The 26713-nt window shown below is 35.4% G+C and overlaps 1 protein-coding gene across 6 annotated transcripts in view; it reads left to right on the forward strand.

Moving 5' to 3' along the window:
- Positions 1-26422, forward strand: part of PCDH9 (protocadherin 9) — a 681278-nt gene extending 654856 nt beyond the window's left edge. For 5 of the 6 annotated variants that reach the window (XM_017731623.1, XM_017731625.1, XM_008631643.2 and 2 more), the window contains one exon: positions 23641-26422. In XM_017731623.1, coding sequence (XP_017587112.1) covers positions 23641-24014 — 374 coding nt within the window. In that variant the 3' untranslated portion in view covers positions 24015-26422. The remainder of the gene's footprint in view (positions 1-23640) is intronic. The other variant, XM_017731628.1, reaches the window with a different exon arrangement.
- Positions 26423-26713: the final 291 nt, after the last annotated feature.

A 26713-nucleotide genomic window follows, 5' to 3' on the forward strand; every position in this document is an offset into this window, starting at 1 on the left:
CAGCAGGAAAATATCTGAAAAACTGAATATATTCCAGTGATTAGTTTTAAAATTTGGTCTGAAATATCTTCCCTAGCAAACACTTAATTTGCTATATTTATTACTGGAGTTTGCAGTTAAAAATACCATGGCATTAAGCAGGAAGAATGCTGGTAAAATATGTTAATTGGCAATTAAAGGCAAGGATTCTGATATGATTTACTCCACTAAACTTGAAATAATGTTAGCTCTTACCAATTTAAGTTCAATATCAGCTTTTGACTAGGAATAGGCAGTAACTTAGATAAAAATCTCAGAATATTTTTTCTAAATCAGTTTTTCATGGATGCTTCAAGGGGGATAAGCAAAGAAGGGGCCAGCTGCAGCTTTCTTCAAATAGCAGAGAGTAGGGAGCCATTCTCATTCTTTGTTCATTATTTAACCCCTATGATTTCTTTCTTGCTTCTTCAAAAGATCTGTATCATCAGTTACTTTGAAAAGTACAAGTATTTCATACCTTTTGATTATAGATTGCCAGGGGTGTAGCCTTCCTTTTGTCTATTTTAAATATCTAAATTGGCCTTAGAGAATCTAAAGAAGCACCTCACAGGTCTTTTTGACTAGCATTTATAGTATTTGAAGGTGTTGAATTTTTTCTCTTCTTTGAACACCAAAAGCTCATCTGGATAAAAGAGGGCTTCTGTACACTTAGGGACAGTGGAAATTCTCCAAGGAAATCCTGTGGTTCAATGAAAAATTCCATCCATACGAGAGCTGTATAAACCTGACCCTCATGACTACACTACCAGTAATTCTAATAAAATCATATATAAACTGGCATTGGGTCATAGCACAAGATACAGTGGTTATTGCTGTGCAGTGATGGATGGGCATATAATAATGTCAAAAACTGATACTGATGCATGAAGGTTCTTGTACTTTCAAAATAAGCAGCCTTCACCTTGCCTTCAAAATCTTGTTGGGGGAGGGAACCATTTCCCTTTCTTGGCCTAGACAGATATTTCAAAAGCTTATTCCCTGATACTTGTTATATTCACAAACTATTTGTTCTCGCTCTTTGCATGATTTACAGCAGAAGGGATTCACCCTACATGAGAAATCATTGTTTGGAATAAATAGTACAGAGGTGGTATGCACAGCATAGAAGACAACCTGAGGTGAATGACGGCCAAGGGGGTGTGATGGGAGTTAAGTTATGTGTGTTTCACTTATAACTGTTTTACATCCCTTTGTGATGTATAGGTGGCACAATGCACGCTGTGAATCTTAAACATTTGTATTTCTGTTTCAGCTTAGAGGAGGGAGAAATAATGTGCTCTGTATTAATTGGATAACTTTGGCTCAAGCTTTTAAGTGTGACAAATGGAGATGTGCCAAACTGGCTGAAAGTAATTTGGGTTGTCAGTGAACCACAGTGGCTGCCAGTTTGCAGACAATTTCTAGTCTTCTTGGGTCTGTCACATCTCTTTCACACTACCTATTTACCATCTGAATAGAAAGCCAGCACTCTGAGACATAAATAAATGTATTTTCTTTAATATGACAGAGTTTCTTTGAGGCACTTGCATTACACTGAGCTACACATCATGAACCAACCTGAACTTCTGCAATGACACAAATTGCAGACAGGTCTCCTCAAGCAAGCAACAATTAAAGTGCTGCAGGAAGCCAAAGAACATAATTAATGATGCAGCGACTTTGTGGTTGCCATGTAATTTTCTTATGTTGGAAAGATGCTTGTGTTAGGTTAGCTCATTCTCCCCAGGACACCTGAAAGGATATTTGCAATAGAACAAACAAACTACCCCTGTGGCTGTGACAGCAGAAGGCTTTGTTGCTTTATGAGTCTGATCCAAAGATGCCTTATGTTCCTTAGTTTACAGGAAATCCAGGGTAAACCTTTTATTTACAGATAGGGAACACTTGCCAGAACAGAATAAAAAAGCAGCTGATTAATCAGCATGCAGCCTTCATCTTGTAGGGCCTAGCTGCCTGGACCTTTTTAACATTTGGGAGATTAGCCTTGGTGAGAGAAATGTTGTGTGGAAATGCCTTTGATAGCTCTGTGCTTTAGTCTATCATGCTTTAGAAAGGGGATCACTCAGGGTTTGAAAAAGTCTGCATGTTAGAACAGGGGATGTTCATGGCTGGATAAAAAAATTACCTCATTCTAGTTCTGTACTGCTGCCCTTTGAAGCAAAATGAGAGGAAAGCTTGCTCTGCAACTTCAGTTGATAAAATCTGTTTTCTGGAACATTACCAAGTCTAAACATATATCATCTATGAAAAATAAGGCAGACAAAGGATTGTATTCCTAAATAGGCTTGGAATACCTAGGCAACTGCTAAGAAAACAAAAAAAAGGAACAGTGCTCCACTAGTTCGACCCTTAAATTATGCAGCTGTTCATTACCAGAATTATATATCTCATGCTGCCCTTTGGAAGGAAGGCATGGTGCACAGAGCTGCAACAATTACTGAATTATAGTACAATAAGAAAGGCCTCCTAAAGTGTCACATGCATGTAGAGGAAGATAAGAAAGGGCAGCTTAAATTCTTGGCATTTTAAAGAAGGCAATCAAGAAACCCTTTGAATTCTTTGGTGTTCTTTCCCTGCAGTTCATCTACATTTTTATGCATGTCTGACAAAGCATCCCATTCATGTGTCAGCACTCTCGTCTCTGGATGCATTAGTGTTTATTACAGGCTGAATTTGCAGATGCTACCATTTGCAAACAGTAATAGAGCCAGTTGTGTGGCCTTAATATTTATATAATTAATAATGATTTCATGCTTCCCTCCCCAGTGCTTTTGAAATAAAAACGGCTACATTAACATGGTCAAGCATAACAGGGCTCAATAAAATCCTGTAAGCCTAAATTGTTTTGCCATAACAGGCTTTGAATTTTTCTCTGAAATAAAATATGTTGTGTTAATCAGCTTACTGTTAATGAATGATTCGAGTGACACATTTGGCATATTTTTGCACATTTAGCTATGAGATTTTTTTTTTATTGATCACACAAAAAATGTATACTCTGAAGAGTGGGCTGGAGTGCCTTGAATCTTTGGTATTTGAAAATAATAATGTGCATTTTTCATCTCCCAAAAGTTTATCTGTGACTATGGTCTGGAAATTAGCCTAATTAAACTTTTTTTTTTTTTTTTTATTCCTTGCAGTTATATTTCCAGATAGTGTTTCTCTTCATGCATTTGGATTGTCCTAAGAACACCCATAATCAAACCCAGACTTTTGATGAAGCAAAGGTCATACAATATTTCTAGTTGAAATATTAGTTATCCAGAAATAGAGCCTGTTGGTAAAAATAAGGATTACAGTCTCCTGGTATATTTAATGCAATAGGTGACTGCATGTTAAATGCTTCCTCATGTTGACAAAGGTAAAATCATAAGTAAAGGTAATTTAGTAATACATCAGGCTCTCTATTTTATTTATTTCATTGGGACTAGAAGATTTCAGTTATTCCTACATTTTGAAATTAAAAAAAACAACCAAGTAATAGATGTTGGTAGACTGGGAGAGCATTTAAAGATGTATGGGGATTTTGTTCATCTGTTGTTTTTTTATTCTATTGATTTGTCCAGAGTTTTGAAGGTGATCAAGTCAGTAAATTATCTGTCAATCAGGATCAAATTCTAAGTAAATATTCTGTAAAAACTGGCAAAGGAATTATTAAGGACAGTAAATATTTTAAAGTCTGTCCTTCTGTTGTGTAAATATTATAAAACTTTAGAAAAAGTAAAAGCAAAGCAAATCCTTTTGATTACAAAGACAAAAAAAAGGAATGACTTGCCTCTCAGAGGATCCAACTGACAGAGTTTGTATGTCTGGGGTTTGGGAATGATGAGCAAATACAGAGAGAGCTCTGATAGGCTTACTGTGTGGCTATGCCTAAGAAACAAGATCCCCATTATTAGAGCTGAAAGACACTTTCATTGCTTTTGTCTCATATGCTCTTTAACTATGTTCACAGAGTAGCTTTTCCAGAACTTCTAAGGATTGTGTGTGAGGGCTCTTGTGTCTTTTGTCTTATAGTCCGTTTACTTTGCTCTGCTGTAAGCTAGTCACTAAAAGCTTGTATCACTTCTTATTTCAATAATATCGCTACTGTGTAGATGGGGCAGAAGTCACTTTTCCCCTTGCTGCTTTCTCAGTGACCCAAGAATAGGATGCTTGAGAGGGGAAATAATTAACAAAGTCATCAATGCTTTTTGTTGTCTCCTAGCACAAGTACCTCAAGTAGTAAAGTGATTAACACTACAAGGGAAGTTGTAACTGTCTTATGCAATGACAGTTCAGAAGTCTTTCAGAGACAAAAATCTTTTAGTCTTCAAGACATCTGTTCATCTTTTGCACTTAATCAGAAGCAATATACATAAAACATACATAATCAGAAGCATAAAACCATATGGAAATCCACCATCAAGAGAGGAATTGTAGTTCCCTCTTTGCCCAAACCAGTCTGTGGTAGAGAAAACTCTGAAGGGAGATTATGTGCAGGATTCTGGTGTCAGGGCCACATGTTTATGGTGCAAATTACCATGTCAGCACCACTGTGCCTGCATAGCTCCTCTTCTGACAGATGTTGGGCTGCGAGTGGACTTCGTGTCTATTATTTGCTCATATTATATGTTTGTGGTCGATAGATGAGGTCAGAAGGGGAACTTCAGGACAAGAAAGTGGGTTTTACAATTGTTCTGTGTAATGGGAGAATTTCCAAGAGGAAGCACGAAATGAAAGCTTATGGGGTTAATGGAGTAGAGCAGAAGATCCTTAGCCCCATGTAAAGTTACAAATAGCATAGGCATTATTTTAAAACTAGAAATTGTATGTTATTAGGTTCTTGACAATTCAGATTTGAATGATCTTTGCAGTTGTAAATGAAAGCTATTACTGGGACAGTCTCTTAGATTGCTTACTGAAAATTAAACTGTGAAAGCTTGCCATTGCACTGTTTTAGCAATACAGTTGCTCTATGGAAGTTTTGGTTTTAGAAAAGAGGATTGCCAAACTGAACTAAAGTAGTACCTTTCAATTGGTAATGTTACTAGCTTTTAAGATTAGGAGCTCTGGTTTTGATCTCTCAGGATATGGTTTGAATAATATGAATTGAGTTATTTAGAGTTGAAATTGATTATAATAAGTAAAATGCTGTGCAAATCCTTTAAAGAAAGATTTTTTTTTCAATTAAAATACAATAGGGCAAGAAGACATAATTTTTTGTTTCTTGTCCTAACATTAGTCTGGTTAGCAATAATGTTTGTTGCAAATTTGTATTTACAAGTAAACTTACCTAATTTCATTGTTTTATACATGGCTGATATTGAATAGTATTGGCTTATTCTTATGTCTCCCTTACAGGGACAGATACTGGGGGTGACACCCTCTGACTTTAGTGCTGCTGTAACAACTGATATAGCTGGGAATTTGGTTTCTGATGTCTGTGAGCAGTTCTGCCTTGAGAGGAAATAAAAAGAGTAAAGGATTTACATTTGTTTTGTGATTCTTTGTTCCTATGGATATTGATGACACTTTTTTTCTATGAGATGAATTTCAACTTTTCATCTCTCCTGAGAATGAATTTCAGGCACTATGGGAGAACAAAAGAGAGCATTTCTAAGTAGGAAGAGTGCTTTCAGCCCAGATGCAGAAAACATGACATCCCCCCCACAGGTCTGGCTTGCTAGAGGGTTACTAGTCTGTCATCCTTAGCACAGTTATCTCAGTACTTCTTTTGACTGACATAAGAAGACTCAAATTCGGGCCTGTGAGCTGCAGATAGCTTTTCCTGAGATCAAACAGAGAAAAGAATGTCTATTTCGGCTTTAAACATTGGATTGTAAATATAGGGCTGTTGTTCTTATTATTGACAAGTACTTCTTTGTACCTCTTTCTCTGCACACTCCAAATTCTATCATCAGCCATTAGCTCGAAACAACCTACCAGGAGTTGTTTTTGTTGGGTTTTTTTGTTTGTTTTTTTTTTTGTTGGTTTTTTTTTGGGTTTTTTTTGAAGCAACCTTGAATGCTTGCCTTCTCTTTACGGCTGCTGCTGCTGCTGTTAAAATATTCATATCCTTGATTTTAAATAAATAAGGCCTCTATGTTTCTCTAAATCAATGTGGTTAAAAAAACCTTTCTTCCAGGGAATTCTGGATGAATGCCAGTTTATCCTTATAATAGAAAGACACTTTCCTGCTGGAGATTTGTAAGCTTTGGCTGAAATGTAAGGGTGATTCTGACAGCAATCCTAGGGTAAATTAGGAATAATTTAGGTGAAGTCAACTGGTATTGGTGTAAACAAGATTACAACCACCCTTTGCATATATGAGACTCAAATGTATCTTGGCGTAAGTCCCATTGTTACTCTAGAAATGTGTTGGAATGAATGTTTCAATAAATATTTGAATGCTGGCAAACATTTCCCTGGTACCTGTCTTAAAATAGGACATAGACATTTTAAAAGGATGTATCATGTGTCAGTGGGCAATAAATAGAAAGGATTCTTTTGAATGCAGCAATTGATGCAGCAGTTGTTTATCTAAGTCATGAGACAAATGGAACAGCTTGTGACAAAAGAGAAAAACATATCCAGTGTGAATTCTCTTATTCAGGAGGGAGAGATACCACCTCGTTCAAAAACATCACTCTTACTGTTATGATTAACAGGATGCTTTACAGGAATCCCATCTTTCAGTGGTGCTTTGCTTCAGGGAGATATCAAATGGGCCTCTCTGAAAATAAATTAGTTTGCAAATTTTACTCTTTGTTCTTCTTGGCTTCCTCATTTAACAGTCCAGAATAGGCCTTAAGTACTTACAGGGCATCCATTGCCATGGTATTAGAGAGCTGTGTAATCCACGATTTGTTGTGTTGCCTTCTAAGGTACGGAAATTCTATTATCTTCATTTTATTGGTGAGCATAAAGGCACAGAGGAACTAAATGACACAGCTAAGGTCACACACATTGTCTTTGATTTGGGAGATATCTTGAAAGATCTGTCTTGTGTTGCTCCAGCTGTAGAAGCTGAGGATGCCATGTATGCACCTGATCTCGGCACTTTGGGTAATTTAGTAGTCCGGCAGGGAGAAGCAGATGCTTTCAGGGCACAATTCATCTCATCGTAAAGTAAAACCTAGAGGAGTTCAGATTAATCATGTTGTGAAAGAGCCTGTTTAAAGAATTCGGTTGATTAGCTGAAAGGTATTCTTCAATTAGAAATGCCAGTATTTCATCAGATCATTCCTTCTTCTAGTACCTTCTTTTACTAGATGAGATTTTTCGGAAGCATTCATAGTGAAAAATCCCACCTTCTTGCTAAGAATTCTTATCCTTAATGCTGCAAATTCTCTTTATAAGGAATTATAAATCCTTTTATCTATCTTGTATTAGAAACAGTACATTGTGACTATAGTGTCTTAATACTGTATTGCTGCACGGGCTTCTATTGTACATCAGCTGCCTTGACTGTGGTCAGACATTAAGCAATTAAATACAAGATTTTAATCATCCACTAATAAACACAATAAAGTCTGCTGGTTTTATTGTGGAACATCTGCTAATATAAGAATCTAAATTTAGGGATGTAGTCCCATAGTCTCTTTATCATACACAGTGTCATCAGATTTATTCTCATGACAACACTATATCTTAATTTACAAAGTCATTTGATGTCTCTATTTGTTTATCAATGGTTTTCACCTTTTTCTCTGTCTGGTTTTATTCTTCTAAATGAAAAAGGTTAAAATCTCCTAGTCTTCTCTAACAAGAAAGACTCCTCTCTTTTTTTTTTCTTTAATTCTTCTGATACCTTGGTCTTCACTGAAAGTACTTTACATTTTTATGTCAGAAGCACATTACATCAGCCATTTGCCTATATAACCTTTGTCTATATCAAGGTCATTACTAAAAATATTATTCAGGATTAGTTCTAGTATTGAATTGTGTGGGACCTCTCTCTCAAGCTCCATCTCTTCACTTATTGAATCAACCTACAGGTTCTATTAGTCTATATTCTTGCTAAACTAAGATAATTTACTATATGCCACTTTATCACATGCTTTACTGAAGTCCAGAGAGATGAGATTTACTCAATTTCCTTTGCTTCTAAAAATGAAGTAATTTAACATGGTAATCTCACATTGTCTACCATTCTTAAAATATATGTGTCAGACCTTCCCGTTTATCAGTTGTCATGGTGTTATACTTCCCTTTTAGTTCTGTTTTATTCCTTCAGATAAATTCTTATAGATTTGGGGCAACTTGTGCCTGCTTTGCTCCCCTCCAAGTCTGGGTATACATTTATCACACCCCAGTCAGGTAGCACTCATCTTGTACTTCATTTATTTATGAAATGGGTTGGTGTTGAATGTGGATTTTCTCTCTGATTAATTTTGCCCATTTGTCTGTAGTAAATGCCTCCTCAGTAAACAGCAGGTACCAAACCAAGGTACACAAAGCATGGACAAGGAGCCTTAGGTGATATGCAGCAGAGTTAACATGAGATCAAGCAACTGCTTCTAGTTGGTGTTGTGACTGCTGCAGCCCATGCTGAGGTGGGCATTTGTGCAATTCTTTAATCGGCCCTGTCAACAAAGGGATATTTCTAACTCCATCTTTTAGCTGTAAAGTAGTAGGACTCTGAAGGTTTACTTAGAAAACTAAGTAGAGACACAGAGAATACATTCTCAACAAACAACCTTTAGAAAAAATAATGTTTTTAGTGTTACTGCCTTCTAGGAAAGGGATGTGCAACACAGCATTGGCCAATTTACCGAGAAGTTTATGTCATTTCCATGTTCTTTGACAACACAGGTATAGAAACTGATAGAGCATAAAGTTCCTTTGAAAGTCAGACTACTGAGAAGTTGCAAAGTGATTACCTGAGACTGTGAAATAGATTAATTAACAAAGAAAAAAAATGCAGTGCTTTATAAAAAGTTCCATATTCAAGGTGTCTGCCAGGTGTTTTCTGCTTTCAGTGCTATTTTTCTCCCCACAGCAGGGAACAAAATTTTCCATTATAGTCAGGAATACTGCTATCACTTAATGCCTGAATGGGGGATCAAACACAAGTTGCCATGTAATCAATCTTTTTAAACTTGTGAAGGATTTGTCCTTTCACCTTCCACTCAAAAAGGCTATTAGCATTAATGGAAGTTTCAGTTGTTTCTTTTTCAGTTTTGTTGGCCTGGCCCACTTTCCTACAGCTACAGCTTTGGTCCCTTAATACTTCAAAAATCCATACTGCTATGGTGAGAGATATCTGTGAAAGTGAAATTCAGAAATGAAATTCCATTCTATTTTTTTGTGTCACAATGCAGGGAAAAAAAAAAAAGAAAATTATTTTCTCTAGAAAAATTCTCCCGAAACTCCTCAGCATGTGCTTTGAGACTGGTCTGAAAGCCTTGGTAGAATATGGGCTCCATCCAGATGGAATCCACTCACAAGTGACAGAGCTCAAAAGGATTAATTTTGCAAGTAAAAAAGTCAGTTGTTTGATACAGCAATTAGTTTTGAAGAAATAATTAACTGTGTAAGGAAAGGTTTCCTGATCTGTGCACACACATTAAAAGATCAAAGTGATGAAGTGTTATGGCAAAGACAAGAGTAAGACGTAGCTCCAGATTCAGATGCTAAATCTAGCTATCTGCAGTGAAGGCGTGTACATAATTGGTGCCATAACTTCTCGTTTTGTTCAAGGGAGATTTAGTCAAAGCAGTATAACCTAAAGAGCTGTTCAGATTCATTTCTGAACATTAGGTTTGGTGATTTACCATATTTTATTGACTAGACCAACTGAAAAGACTGACAGGATGTCTGCTAATCAAAGGGAGAAATTAGAAAATACATATATCTGTGGTTGCCTTGTGGGTACATACTTTGTAAACATCTAAAATTTGATTTCTGCCCTATGCTTTTCTTCTCTGTAGAACTACATCACCTCAATCCTTTAAGCAGAAAATATATAAGAAATTTTCTCATAGTCAGTTCAGATCACAGGATCATCAAGGTTGGAAGAAACTTTCAAGATCATCTAGTCCACCCATCTATCTGGCCCCACCATAAATAGTCCCTCCTAAACCACATCCCCAAGTGTCACATCCAGATGCCTCTTGAGCACGTCCATATGAATTTCTCTAGAACTGAACCCTAGGCTGGAATGATTCCTACCTTACTTAGCATTCTGTGTTTAATAACCTTAAGTTTTATACCTAAATGAATTACAAAAAGATGCCACATTGCTCATTTTTAGTGAAATCTTGTATCTAAATTTAGTGATTAAATTTATAGGAGAAGGATTTGTCATACAGGCAGCTGAGAAGGTGGTGAGAGGAATATTTTTTTGGAGAAAAATACAGGAATACTGATGAGAAGTGAATTGAAAGAATAAGCAGAACTATATAGGGGCAGCTTGGAAAAAAGAGTCCTGAGCTGGAGAACTTGTGAAGGGAGAATTGTTATGGTATGTAGGGAAGCTAAATGCTAAAGGAATGACTTTTCAGATCACAACAGATTTGGTCTGTTTCCTTTAGGGCATGCCTTCCTAAATCAGGCTTACCTGTAAAATTCATTTTGTGTTCTATAGTGACGAAAGGCCAAATTTTACACCCAATGAAGACAGTAGCAAAACTCCAGCCTATTTCAAAGGGCAGGAGGTATGTGACCAGTGAGTGTGTGGAGAAAGAGCTTCCTGTCTCTGTTGTCTCTGCAAATAAATTGGCCTGAAAAACATCACTTTGTCTTACCAGTAAAGTAGTCTACTATCTCAGTTCATCATGATTTTAAGCATTTGGCATTGCTTTTAAATAACTTGCTGCCTCTGAAGTCACCATTAAATAACTCACTTGATACAAGGGTAATAATCATCTTAAAATTAACTGTTAATTCCCTCATGACTACAGTTTTTTAACAGTTTCTCTTCTAAAGCTAAATTGTTGGCACAAAGCCATGCATTACTTGCTGGTGTTTGCATGGAAAGACAGGGTGTCCTAACCAAGTGTCAGTGATCCTTTTCAGTGTTCTTGGTCTCAAATCAGCCATTGAACCCAAGCACAGGACAAAGTCATTAACAGAACAATAATTCTTAGATGTTTTGACAAGGCATTCTATAAACGGTAATTAACATCTGCAGCGCCATTCCTCTCACGGAGGTGAATGGAAATGTTAAGTGAGCTAAGTCCAGTGACTGCTTTCCCTATTTTGGTAAATCACCTTTTTTGTTTGTCTCTTTCTTTATAATACAAGAAAAAAACATATTATTTCTCTCAGGTTGTTTATCTGCTTCGTAAGTTTTCATTTCTACAAGTTCAATAAACACAAACCTGTTCATGCTGCCCGTTATTTTCAGAAGCTTGAAACTGATAAGCCTATATCATACATCATTAAATATGAGTCCAAGATTATATCATGCATGTATTTCTAAATTTTTTTTCTTTATTTATTATTACCCTGTGGAAAATATAACCTTTACATCTCAAACTGGAACCAAGAAAAAAGAGTGTACTACCAAGTATTCTCAACTCTCATGCTATAGAAATTGTCGAATTCTTATGTGACTGGACAAGAAATATATATTTCTAGACACATTTTATAACAATGAAATGAATTCTATGGATGTAAGCAAACCTTCAGATTTGTCTTTGGGTATTATAAAACCCCAATGGTTTGAGGAAATCAAACCAACAGTTTTTCTTGGCATGTTCCTTCCCAAAATTTGCTTTATATATGAACCAAATTTCCCACAATTTTTTTGCTACTTAAGAAACCAGACTGTGTACAGACATAAAGGAGAATGTGAAGAGCTTGTTGCATGTGTAAATGTTCATGATCTGTGTTCATAGTAACAATTCTTCTTTGAGCATCTTGCTTAATCCATTTTAATCTATTAAAACAAAAAATATCTAATAATATTTTCTTGCTTAAAAAAGTGCAGGCACCTGGAGACATCCAGGATATTCCTTTAAATGTGTTAGTTTAGACTTACTGTATGTGCACTTTGTGCACTAATTTCAGACAATCCTTTTACTTTATACTTTGATTTGGATGCAACTTAGAGTGGCCTACTTTCAAGCTATTCTTGCGTGCATAAATACAATACAGGAAAAAAAAAAAGGTGTAAGATGTTTGGAAGACTTGATTTGCTGAGATTTTTCATTAAATAGGTGGAAGACAAAGTTATCAAAAAAGAAAGTTTCCTCCATGAAATGTGGATTCATTATTCGTGTGAAGCATTATTTGATTTCCTCTTTAGAACAACAAAGACAATTTTTTCTTCAGTCTTCCAGGTGATATTTGGAAGCCTGAAAGTATAGCTCTTGCTAAGTATCAGAATAGGATTGTGCGAGTAACCAAAACTATTTGGTGAATACAGATGTTGCTTCCATATTAATTTTCAGTACACTGAATGTAACAACTAAATGCAGCACAGATTAAATTTTGAACATGGTTTAATAAAATGTGTTTTGACTCAGGAACATTTGCTTAATGGGAGTTTTACTTTAAACTATATAAGCTCATTAAGAGACTTATGGATATCTCTTCTGAAAAATGATGTAAATGAACATAGTTTTTAAAGAAAAAGAAGGAATTGTAGCATGGGTGTAGCTTAACATAATGAAAGAAAGCACTTTCTAATATTCTCTGCGTAGTATGCCTGCAGTTCTGACAACTCAACTGGCACTGATCTGAGTTTTACAAAATTAGCTAAATGAGATGCTGTTATACAAGCAGAATTAGGAAATGGTTCTTTTGTCTCTGGATTGGTTTAATGACATCTCTGACATCTGTGTCCTGTGATACTTATCAAGGATACATTTTTGTGTAGAATAGAAGACAAAATCAACAATATAATCAATTACAATATAATAAAAGCTTACTAGGCACCTAATAATTTAAGCACTTTTTTCTGTCACATACTTCAATTATTTAGAGTCATGCAGCTTAAGTTACGAGAACGAGTACCCAGATTTAGGTCCAAATTCTGCTAAGTGAATGTACTCCAAAAGGTCTTTTCAAGTCAGTTAAACTACTTATTTACATAATAGTATGCATAAGGCGTCTGCCACAAATTTGCAACAAATTTGGTTTAACCTAAATCTGATTTTGGTCTGATTTGTACTGAAGGAAAATAGAAAAAACACAAAAGTGGCAAGAAGCATACTTTAGAAATAGGTATTCCTTAAAAAGATGTATTTCAACTTAATGTTTGTTCACATAGTTGTAATTAACCTAATTACAGAATGAATTGTATACTTTTATGCAAAAAATAGTCTTAATTATCTTTCTTAATTAACACTGTGTTTTTAACACCATAGCATTTATGTGCATTTTCATATTCTTCTTAGATGAGCAGCTGTCTGGAATATAACATTTGTAGCTTTTTGATATTGCCTTTTTTTCCCCCCCTTGAGTTCCTTGAAGGGGGAGATTACTTTTTTCCTCTCTTTTCTTTTATTCAAAAGTCATGGGAAGAATGTTTAGTTTGACACTTTCTGCTCCAGATGTTAATCTAGTGCTAGGAAGATAATACTTAGAAAATAAGATTGAATTTTTAAAAATACATCTAAGTGATAGAATTTGAAATGAAGCTATGCTGACTGTTCCCGGTGTCAGCTTTATGTCATATATACTTTTGAAGGTCCCAAAGTAAATAACTTGGTACCATTTTTCCCCAAGATTAAGGTCCAGAGTTGCTGCTTTTGGAGAGAAAGACACTGACAAGGCCAGTCAGGAATACCTCATAAAACTGTGGTTTGTTGATTTGAGAAAAAGTAAAACTTACAGGAAAGCAGAAATATACTGAAATTTGTAACCATATTCCTGGAAGTCTGGAAAGGTTGTATGACAGTGAGGTTGTGCACTTAAAGTAAGATAGCTTTTCCATAAAAACTTAGTTTTAATGAAGAATGCTACTATTCGTGATTACAGATGGTAACTCCTGCTGTGATGCTATCCTGGTTTTCTTTTTACATGTTTCTGCAGTGGATAATAAGAGAAGTAAGGTTATGTTTTGGAGACTGTAGTTCTCTAGTCTTTTTCATCACGTTCTTTTGGACACTCAGCCTACTACTATTTCTATAACTTGTTTGAAATAACAGTTTTATGCAACTTTAAAACATGTAGTGTCATTTTAAGGAAAAAGTAAAATTCCATTGGAAAACAGTTTCTCTTGTAAAATAAAAGTTCTTGTGATAGAACAAACAAACCTTTGTTCTTAAATGATCAAGGATATATTAAGCTAAGGGCTAAATAGTAGTAATAGTGATATTTCAAGATTACATAAAAATGGGCAACATTTGGGCATTACAAAAGAACTGGAAATATTTGGGGAGAATTACTGAATGACCCATCAAAGAGGATTAACAGACAACAACAAAACTACTAAAATTTAATAGAAGGTTTGTTTTTCATTAACCCTATATATAGGTTGAGAATATCCTGGAGAAAAGTACAGTAAGAAAAACAGTATGCATCTCTGTTTGAATATAATTTTTTTTCCCTACTTTAAAGTTCAAATATATTTGTGATGCAGTAAATAAATAACTTACACAGATACACTTCTAAATCTGACCTATAAACATAATAATTTTGACTTTTTCTCAGTTCTATGTTTTGCAGACTTTTAATTGTATGATCTGTTCTACTTGCAAGACTTCAGCAAACCTCAAAAATTACAGTCTTCTATCTCTTATAAATAGCAGATTTTCAGGGTGTTACACCTGAGATCAGGAATAATTTTGAAGTACTAATTTTCTGAAAGATAACTTGACTATAGCAGGCTCCCTCTAGTAAGTCTCTTCTAGGCTTCCCAGAATCACCATCCTGAATATGCATGAGATGCATCCTCATGTGGGTATTTTGGATATTGTAGTTTTCTGCTGGTTTATTCCTGGCCACTGGAACCATCTTGTGTATAGTGGAAAAACTCAATCCAAATGCATTTTCAAGATATCAGAGTGAATTAGTCTGTCTTCTGGAATGGCAGCAAAGTTGTGGACTCATCCCATCCATTATAAATACTTAGAGCTGGATGTAGTTGCCATGCATGGATTCCTTATTTATCAAAGGACAGAAACTCACACCTCCAGAAAGTGAGTCCTGTCTTGAGAGAACTGAATCATTTTGTGGAAATGTTTCTGTCTGTTGATAACAGAAGGTTAGGATGACTCCATACCCTGCTTGAGGAAAGCAATTAAGGGAGCGATTACGTTCACTTCAATGTTCACAACTCTATTATTTCCATCCTGTTCTTAAATTAAGGTAGAGGAATTACATGAAAAAAAATATATATAAAATATGTATAAAAGTAAAAATAAAGGATAGATATAGATATAGATATAGATATATAGATATAGATATACGAATAAAAAAGATCACATATATATATTTACAACACAGTTCCTCATAGATATGTAGATGATGATGATGAGTTTTGCCTTTATTCAGTTATTGCTTGATAAAGTCAATATCCTTGACTTGAATATATCCCAAGTTACCCTACCTGTGCTCCAGGGAGCCAGGATATGTATTTATCAGAAGTCAGAAGATCAGGCTTTTGCTGTAAGTTAGAAAATTATCAGGAAAACCAATTATTTTAGACATTTTAAAATACAATGAAAAATCTAATGAAATTCAGCCTGAATGGGTTTATTTTTTCTGCTGTAAATGAGTTAATGGTCAGGCATATAACAACTGCACAAAAATTATACAATACTGTGAGGTGTAGAAATAAATATTGTTCAGCTCAGGTTCACAACATTCTGCTAATTCTTCTCATTTTGACTACCTTTTTTCACATTGAAGCCTACCTTTTCTCAAAGAGAATTTGTAGAAATTACTAACCAAAATCTGATTTTATGTTAAACAGTTGAGTGGGTCTTCCAAATAGAGACTTGTTTTTGACTGACAGCAGGTTCATGTTTGAGGCATACTAATAGATGAGAAAATGTGACCATGTCAAAAGTGGTGCTGTCTCAGCATGTTGCCTGTAAATCAATTCAACAAAATATTTTGATCAAGTATCATAAATATTTAGGTGTGAGAGAAAAAAGATAGTAAATGATTGTGACCGTGGGGTGCTTTATGAATATTTTATTATCACCACCCATCATCACCTTTTGGGAACAAAGACTTTTTTTATGCAGCAAAATGAAGAACTATGTAATGAAAAAGATTAATGCTGAAAATAATATTACTCCAAATATTTGAACACTGGTCTCATTAAGTGATCCAATCAAATTTAAAGGGTTCATTTGAATCCTCTGAGGAGTTTTTATGCATTAGATTGTCCTGCTAAAATTAAATGTATGGCAGGAAAAAACTGCCAATTTTGAGGAAGTAAAATTGGACAAGATAGCATTCTTCAGAGGAGTAGCTTGAGCAGACAAAAAGATGGATGAGTTCCATGCCGTGCTGAAGATGGTTGCAAATTTATAAAGATATGCTGTCTGCTCTTTGTGTGGCATAAAGTCTGTCTAAATAACAATATCCTCTCAGGGAGAGAATCCGCTGTTCTGGCTGCCCATGTATTGTTGAATTTGGACTATCTCCATTTGCAAATGTTGACTTTTCATCTGTGCCCAAAGAATGAAATCTGTATGAGAGATGTGTAAATCTTTTAATCTTTATTTATTTGTTAACAAACGGGTTTTTTTGCCAAATCCTGTTTGCTTTTCTTTTCTCCTGCTCTTCCTGCAAGGTGACTGTCTGCATCCACAATGTGACACTTCAGCTAAGAATACAAATTGCAGTCATTTGTGTGTCTTTGTTTGTTTGTTTATTTACTTGTTTGTTTTTAATGACAGAATGTATTAAGTCAGAATAACAATCCCAGATATTATTTTGTATCTTCAGTATTTCTAAAGGGTATGCTAGAATTGGCTACATTTGTCAGTGAAAGTGTATACAAAATGCAGCTTTATGTTAATGGCTGCTGATACATAGATTTTTAAGACCAGAAAGAACCACTAGATTATGTAGTGAGCCTACTTTTTTTTTTAACTATAAATTTTAAAGTTTTACCCCGTTAATTTAAAAAAATAAAAATAAGTAGTGGCATAAAGATCTGAATACAGGCAATATGCAATCCATTATAAGTAATTTAAGAGCTGGATTTTTATGACCAGTGAAGAGCACCGAATCATTCAGGTTTGAGCTGCTCAGTTGTAGCTCAGCACCACTCCAGACCATGGTGCTTTGTAACATCTCCTGTGGCATCTTCCCACACCCTTGTTGCAAGGACCATGCCCTTGTGATTTCAGATTGTTGCAACTTGCCTTTAGAATGGTCACAAGCTTCACGTTGGTTAGTACGTCTATTTGTTCTTAAAGACTAGGCAGCACTAAGTAAACTTGACTCCTAGTATGTTACAGGCTTAGAAGACACAGGACTTGTGTGTCCACTTCCTGACCATGTATACATGGAAATGCTGAGAGGTTTACATGCATGTATGTCATGCAGAAAAAGTAATTGGAAATAGGAACAGAAAGTTAGGTCAAATAAAAATAGCGTCCTTATAGCAGAGCCATTACTGATGGAGGTGTACCTTGTAACTCATAATGGTATTGGATTTCTGGGAAATGTACCAGAAAAAAAAAATGTAACAAACTAAGAAACTAGGTAATATTCCCTTTCATTATAGCTTTTACAGTAGAGCAGCTGTAGGGGAAAGGAACTTGAGACAAGAAATGCAAAATACTTTAACTTCTTCTTTGTTTACTTTCTTATCTCTGAAAATATATGGATATGAAGCAACCTCAGTCATCAGACAACTGTGTAGAAACAAAATTTCAAGTATTTGAATAATGTTGCCTTCAAAATTTAGCTGCCCATGGAATTAAAATCACGCAGAATTTTTGTACAAAGTAATGTACATGATATGGAATCCATCTGGATCACTTAAATACTTCACAGAATAGTGTAGAAAATCTTGTTGAGCCAGGTTTTCCCACCTTTTCAGAAAACACTTTTGTTCCTGCTTTTCTGTATCCCGGGCAGTCCCTCCCACACACCTTTACTTGCCCTGCTTCCTGTTCCTCTTGTCATCATGCTAATTAAGGATTTTCGCATCTTATCTCTCCTAAGTAATGCAGATGTCAGCTAACCTTACCATATTATTTATTTCAGCCTTGATGAAAGAGAAGTCTGGGCCAAGACAGGGAAGAGAAAGTAGCAGGGGTTTCTTGATCTGTACCTGAGTACAGAGGATGGAACACCAGGAAGGCACGAGAGAAGCAGCAGGTTACAAGGTGGTAGTGATAAGTCTACCAAAACTGGCAGCAGTGATGGTAGGAAACCAGGGACCTTTGGACAAAGTAATATGAGGATGGAATATGAATTGACTGCAGGTAGAATGAACATGGAATAAGTTACTAAAATATATAATTTTAGTAGTCCCTGACTGTTGCTGTTAATAATACAAAGGAAGCACATCCAACACAGTATGTGTGTGGCTTTGTAGCTGTTATTTTTTTTAACAGACTAGAAATAATGAACATTCTTCCCCATTTATTTGTCTGATACTTAAGAGAAAAAAAAAGTCAAAAGAATCTTCTTCAATATAAACTATTTTCCAGTTTTTATATTTAATAGATGAATAATTGGAAAACCTCTATGAAATTAAATAATATCATTTCAGTTCCAATATATGTGGGGAAGTCTGTAAAAACATGTGGTCTCAGAAAAGGTCATTTAATAAAGTAGTCCATGGAAGCTTAAAAAAGCTTTCTGTATTTGAGGATAAGTAGAGCTGAAAATGTTGCTGTTGTTTTCTTTTCCCTTTTAAGATACAATATGAAAAGTTAAGTAAATATAATTGTCTGAAACAGAACTGTGGCCATGCTCAAATCCACTGTACTTAATGTTAGCACCCTCAGGCAAAGGGTACCTATTCATGTTGTTTGAGACCAAAAAGTCTCACTGAGTGGAACTTATCTTGTGGCCTCAGCTCTTTCAAAACTGAAGAATGAATTTTCTGGCTGTAAGTAAGAGAGTTTTAAAGAAGCAGGTTGAAAAGCAGCTGGTCATCACACCAAAACCTAGTTGCTAATTGCAGCAGTAAGTTAATCAATGAAATAGCTGTTTAGCTTCTGGGTACCTTAAAAAAGAGATAAAAGACCACACAGACATTCCAGCATTAGGGTATGACCAGCTCTTGAGTGGCATACATTATTTTCCTTCTTACACCTGTCTGCTTTTGAGTATGCAAGCCATGCATCTGCTTGACAGCTATTAACAGAATAAAATAACAACAAAAAACCATTTTTGGGTAAGATCCGATATAAATATTTACAAAGACAATTTAAGGGAGTGTTTGTTATGCACTTTTGTGTTTGCTTTCAAAACATTTAACTCCAGAGACAGATGGCTTGTACAGTTTTATCAGCACTTGTGTCATTATATATTCAAGCAGCCAAGACTGATAACCAGCCTCACGGATTATGGATTGTTCAGAGAACAAATACTTGAAAAAAAAATCCCCCACATATCAATAAAGTACTTCAGTATGGAAAAGCTTGATATAGAAATTGCAGTGGCATTTTTGTGAAGAGAAAGGAAACAAATTAATGCAATTATAAAATTAAAGCAGCAGGAACAGGTTTTTAAGTGGTGTCATTGTATGTGGTAATGAAACAACTTTAGAAAATTGGGTGAAAACTATTGTTCAGCAGTGGCGGAGGAGAAAGATAATTACCATTAAGGCAACATTATGCTTTCTCAATATATAGCAGCCAACTCTTCAGTCATGCTATCCCCAGAAGATCTCTCTCCTATCATATTCTCATGATCGTTACACTTTATGTTACTAAATAGCAACCTGAATACTAAAGAGTCTAAGAAAAGAAGAAACTTTTTATGATTGAGAACATAATAAAACAGAAACTGGAAAACCTAATTGCCAAAAGACTGTCTTCTTCTTTTTTTTTTCTTGTAGGTGAGATCCTGTTTTTTCCCTTTCATCTTTTTTCTGTGTCTCACAGTAGGACATTTGTAGAACTGCCTAAATCATGATCACCACCATTATTAGCAATAATATTTACCAAACAATGATGGTTGTATCTAAGGGCCTTAACTGGAGATAGCTGTGGCAGGCGCCACACACGTTATGAGTGAAGCTGCCTTTTTCCTCAGTCAGTAAGCATGACCATTCCCTGTAGTAGCTCAAGAGTAAAATACATTATCCTAACAATCTACACTTCTAAAAATACCACTTTTTAGAATTCTTTTTCTCTTGTGGTGGCTCAAACCAAAAGTTATTAAAATAATAATGGTTAGTTATACATTAGATAAAGTCTTGCAAGGCATTTTGTAAATTTAAACCTCACAATATTTTAGCAAGGCAAGTAAATATTCCCTGTATTTTGCAGATTGAAAGCATGAAACAGAGTACTGGAAAATATGTGTACACATTTGAGTAGGAGTCTGAACCTCTTCTCAGTTCTGGACATTTTTACACACAGGCACATGTAGAGATGTGTGCAGACTGTAACATGCCTCACAGCTATTCGAACAGTTACACAGCTAAAAGAAGTGTCTTTCAGGTGTTCCCTGAGATTCCCAGTCCTCTCCTAAAAGAAGAATATCTCGCTCTGTCTACAGCTGTCACTTGGTGTGACCAACATCCATACCCAAACTGTAATTGGCTCCATAAAGACTGCATGGTCTTGCCTTTGACTGATATCTCTGCACAGGGAAGGGCGACTGGTAGAGGACTTGCACACAATAATTTATTTTTGAAGTCTAAGTTGGACGGTGGTATTTTGTTAACCAGAAAAAAACCCAAGGAGCAGTTCTTGAACAGGAAATAATCTCAGCATTGTTACCCCATTCCTGTCTGCTGCTCGCAGTAGCAGCAGATATCTCCCAGAACTCTCCAGGAAGTCTATCAGCTTAGAGCTGGCTAAAGCAAAGGAAGCTTAAAATTCATTCCGAGTTGAACAGCATTAGCTGCCTAGCACTGTTACTAAAGAAAGTAAAACACATGAAGTAAATCTTCCAAAGAGTTTTACGTAGCTTATAGGGCCACATGCATATTTATTCTTAAGTAAAACCAGCTTATTGCTCATGTAAATTTTAAATTGAAATGATAGTCTAATCTCTTTAAATTTATTTAACTAAACAGAAGAAGTAACTTCTCCCCTTCAGAACTATTGTACTGAAGGCTCTTCTGTTAGCCTTTTATTCCACTGTAGATTGGAAGCACATAGTGCATGCACTTTCTTGAAATGTGTCATTCTGGGTCAAAAATGTTTTCTTTCTGTTTTGAAAGTTTTAATCTCTGAAAAACCTTTCTTTCTTTCTTGGTCAATTAAAACAGTACTGTACTGGGAGAGCAGACAGGTTGAAAATAGCTCTGCCACTTCTCACTGTATTCGTCTGAAATGGGAAGAAACTAATTAAAATCGAACTTTAGTTGACAGCCAAAAAAAATTTTTAAAAATCAGCTTTAAACCTGTAGAATAAGTTTTTGAAAAGTTAACAATGTACTGTGAGTACTTTCTTATAATTGTTTCTGTTTGGGTTTATTTCTCTCTAAGTACCTGCCTCAGTTTGGTTAGAACTTCATAATAGTGGATTCAAAGAAGACTTTCATGCAAAAAAACCCCACCTCTCTTTCAGGGAATTATGATGGGTCTCATTTTAGAATTGTGGTTCATGGTTCTCATTGAAATCTCTGCTAAGCTCCTACTTTACAATTACTTTTTTCTTTTTTCTTCATGGTTCTGGTTTAATTATTTCACCTTGTATTGATCTAAATGGAAAGTAGCATTGATTTTATACATTTTTCATGCTCTAGTTTTCAGCAATAGGGCACTTTCTCATATGGGGAATGCAGTAGCAATTTTATTATAGCTTATTATATTTTATTGTAGCTTCTTATTTTCTATCACATCAACAGAGTACTGTATATTCTCTAGATACTCAAAAAGAGTTGTTGCTCAGAGATAAGAAGATTAGCTAATTACTAATGTAACATGTAGAAACATGCCTGATGGTATTTTTTATATCTGTCTTTAAAAGCAGTGGGAAATGAATAGGGGTTTCCACAAAATTAATTGACTTAATTTCAGTGCTCAGAAAATGATTTTAGTAAGGGTAATTATTGTATATGTATGGAGTACAAGAGAACAACATATTCTTTGGCATTTTAACACAGAAATCTTTGTTAGAGTGTCTTCACTTATCATTTTGAGTCTCAACTAGATTATTATTAAGATACACTTTTTTTTTCTGATACACCACTGACATTTTTCGTCTGATTAGTAGCTTTGCTATTCATGCCTACTTGCTAATGTTCTTCCTCAAAAATAAATCTATAATTTCCTTCCTGTCACTGGGCTGTTTAATCAAGGAAATACGTCTCCTTAACTCTTCAGATGTTTTCAGTACTAGTCCGTTGATCTACTCTGAAGTCAAGAAAAGGCATCTCAAAATGCTTGCTCAAAATTACAACACAGCAACGAATTCTGGCAAAGCATATCCCAGATATTGAGAAATAGCTAGCAAAAACACACAAAGTGATTTCTAGGCCTTTTCCCTGGCTTGCCCTTCCTCATACATCCAGCCTTAGCAGATTGCAAATTAAGTAATTTAAAAATGCAGTAAGACTGCGAAGAATTTAGTGTTGCTGAAGGCATGGGTGACCTGTCTGCTTGATAGCAAGAGGCCTGTATCTGGCCACCTGTGTCCTCAGTAGTGTGTGAAAAATTATGTAGATATTTAATATGTATAGTACTTCAGCAATCTCAATTTCTGTCTTCTGTGTTCTTGTATTTCTAGCTTACAAAGAATTATGAGAACAGTTCTGTATGAAGTGCAAGATTTACATAAGCCTTTTTTTTCCTCCCCTTGACTTTTATGATTGTATAGCATCTGAGATGTGTTTAATGGTTAGAAGAGTTACAGATTTTATTCTCTTTCCTGATGTGATGTTTTGAACTGTTTCCTGGTTTCATATTAAATCAAACAATATTTAACTTATCTCTTACTTGTTGAGAGTATGCATTGGAGTATACATCCACTGGGTAGATACCTAGAACTATGCACTAATCCGTGTTTGTAAAACAGTAGACTAGAATAATCCTGCATACAGAGCATTCCTTTGGGCAAATCTGTTTCTGGATAGTACAGATATTTCTCAGTTTGCAGTAGGCTGTTAGTTCACCAAGGTTCTGCAGCAGTAAAGTGAGTTGAAAGCAGAAGAGAATACATCCAAACGATAGGTCCTTATAAGCATTAATTCACATGCGGAGTCTACAAGGGTAGGTTTACTTCCTCAGACATTTTCACTTACCTAGCTCTGTTTGCTTGGTGTGAATTAAAAAAAAAGGAATTAATTTTATTCATAGTAGGATCCAAGACCAATAGCATAGAGATAATTGAACTGTTTTTCCATTTCTGGAAACTAGGTAGGTAGCATATACAGGGAGTATATGCCCTACAAAGCAACTACTCTCTAACAGAATGAAAATGTATGCACAATATTTGGTTGTAGGATCATCGTTAATTTTCTCTTAAGGTCTTGTATAATTTTAATGCAAAATATCGCAATCTAATATTATGTTCTTTTTTTTTCTCCCCTTTCTCCTCCTTTTTTCTTTCTCTTTTTTTTTTCTACAGATGGGCCTCTTGGTCCACGAGGATTAGCTGAAGCTACAGAGATGTGTACTCAAGAATGCCTGGTTTTGGGTCACTCAGACAACTGTTGGATGCCTCCTAGCTTGGGCCCATACCAACAGCCAAAGTCTCCTCTCTCCACCTTTGCACCTCAGAAAGAATGGGTTAAGAAGGACAAACTAGTTAATGGACACACATTGACCAGGACCTGGAAAGAAGATAGCAACAGAAACCAGTTCAGTGATCGAAAGCAGTATGGTTCCAGTGAGGGCCATTTCAACACTGGCAACCACATGACTGACATTCCTCTGGCCAACTTGAAGTCTTACAAACAGGCCCCAGGAGCTGTGGAGAGTCCAAAGGAGCACCAGCTATAAGAAATGGTTACTTTGGACCAATGACTTTAGCCTACTTAGACTTGCTAATACTATGTGTGTGTCAGAGCTTTATGTACTGGGTAGACCTCTAGAACTATGCTTCACCTAGCAGAGATATACATATCTTTATGTTAGCACCGTGGAAGGTATGATGTCCTGCAACATGAAAGAGTGTTTCTACTAGTTGTGTGGTTTTGTTAAACAGACATGAGTAAAATCTGCAGAGATCTCTCCAGTTTGAAAATATCCTTTTTTGTTTCTTTGTTTTTTGACCCTGGACTGCTGCTGTGAACAACAGAAGATGCATTTGGAGAGTGAGAGAGTGCGAAAGCTCAATGGATTGCAAAGATTGAAAAGCATATCCAGTTAGAAAATTGTGCTTTTGTTGTCATTGATCTATGCTGGGACCATTATACTTGAGATCATATTGCAAACAATTGAAGCTGTAAACATAAAACCTATTGTGCTATTAACAATGTTAGTGGACACTTGTGAGTCAATCAGCGTTCAAATACTTGTAAATAGCAACAATTATTACTTACAATTTTTGTGTACTTATAATGTTCACTTGAAAAGATACTGTAGCATATTTCTGTGTTTCACAGTTGCTTTTTAATTTCTTTCATTTGCTTTCTTGTTTTGCTTTTATTTTCAGTGATGGTGTTTCTGTGTTAGTAGTCTGTCTGACACACAATGTTCCAAGAAACTCAAGCCGCTTGTATTAAAAGTGAAAAGAGTGATGGGGTGGGAAGGAAGGTTGTTTGTAGAAAGGGAAAAAACCCTTTTTTTCTATGTAGTAGCAAACGATGCCAGCATTCAGGTAGAATTTCTTCTTTTTTTTTTTCTTTCTTTTTTTTAAATTTAATATTAAGAAATGAAAGGACTCATGTAAGGGCTTAAAAACTTAGCAGTTTTTTGTTTAATTTCCATTATGTTTCATAAAACAGGGAAATTGCAAAACAAAAGAATATTTAAATGTGTGGTGGCGGGTGAGGGAGAAAGCTATTTCTTTGGGATCCTTGATCAAATTAGCTGTAGTCTGTCATTTTATGAGTGGTAGCTGATGTTGATCCCAGCTGAAACAAATGGAGGAAATTCTACAGGAGCAAAATACAATAATAATGTTTTTCCAGTTGGGCAGGTGTGTGTCTATACCTAAGACAGTTCGTATTGCTGAGACAGCAGCATTTGTGTTGATCTTCATCTGCGATAACGTTGTAGTAACATGAGTGTTTTTAGACCATAGCCACAGAATATTTAATGTGTTGTGCCTTCATGATGTAACAGAGCATTCTCCTGGTAGGCTAGTTGGGGGAACTAAAGGGTTAAATCTCTAATTATTGCTGTTTAACTGTTTGTTATCATAGTTGGTCAATGCCTGGCAGGTACCAGTATCATGTCACCTCAGTCAAACCAGCAGAGTGACTCCTAATGTTAGTAAGATCTAAGTTGCACGCAAAGCAAATCCAAATCCAAAACATTTTTAGATGGTTTTTGTTAAGGCATGAAAGATGATTTACACAAATAAATAGCATGCAAAAAAAAAAAGTCCTTACAGAAGAAAGCAAGTTACTTATACCACAGTAAAACATCAGTCCTAAAGTAACAAATTTAGCTAATCTGAAGGTGATTTTATTTTTACCAAAACCAGAACTTTTTTGGTTTTTTCTTTATTCTTTTGTATATAGCAGTTCACTTTTATTTTTTCCTCCACAGTATAAAAGGCTTAAAAATGGGTTAGGGGTGCATTGCTTATTGCAGTACTTATGTCAGTTTGTGAGGGGTGTTTGATGACTTTGACAGAATAAATATCTAACCAGTTATCCTTGTTACTGCTTTGCCAGTTCAACATTATTTAGTTATTCAGCTTTTGCAATAAATGTTCTGAATTCCTGATTGTGTTGTGTTAGTTCTTGGGCAGCTGCCTAAGGGACTTTATTCCTGTTAATTTCTCTTTCTTTCTGTTATTGTTGGTTGGTTTGTTTCTTTGCTTCATTCTGAATTTCCAGTTATTTTTCTAAGCATACCATCGTCCATTTGGTTCATATAGATATGTGTAAGACTGGAATATGCAGCAAATGATAAATCCTGAGGGCTATATTCTGCCATTCCTATGTAAGTAGGAAATTATTCAAAATGAGTTATTTGAATTGGGAAAAGTGTAACTTACTCAGCACAATGATGACAGAATCTAGCCCATGTTTTGTTAGGCATGTGGAAAAAGCATCCTTGCATGAGTCTTTGTAAAAGTACAGGGGTAGCATATAGGAAATTCAGCACTTATCAGACTTCGGTCTTTCTTTTGAGAGTAGAATAAATTCATATCAGAATACAGTAAATTTTTTCCTATAAGGAAAATTTGAGTAGTTACATAATAATTTTTGTTGCAGCATAAGAAAAAAAAAAAAGAAAATGCTGAGCAGCCTTGAAAAATACAGATCAGTAAAAGTACTTATTTTTGAACATGCTGAGTTTTAAAGCAGAGGTGCACTGAGTTCTATATTAAAACCAGAAATACAAAAATTATTTGAAAACCCAAATAACACCAACTAGTTTAAATTACAAGTGCCTTTTTAAACAGAATACATTTGAAAATGTTTCTATTGTGGACAGAAAATAAAAGATGTGACTGTTGCTGCAGAAAGAGAACTATATTCTGTTCCAACCTTCAACACTTTGTCCTATTATCAACCTGTGCA

This window comes from Corvus brachyrhynchos, unplaced genomic scaffold (assembly GCF_000691975.1).
Source record: "Corvus brachyrhynchos isolate BGI_N302 unplaced genomic scaffold, ASM69197v1 scaffold71, whole genome shotgun sequence".
NCBI classification, from domain to species: Eukaryota; Metazoa; Chordata; class Aves; order Passeriformes; family Corvidae; genus Corvus; species Corvus brachyrhynchos.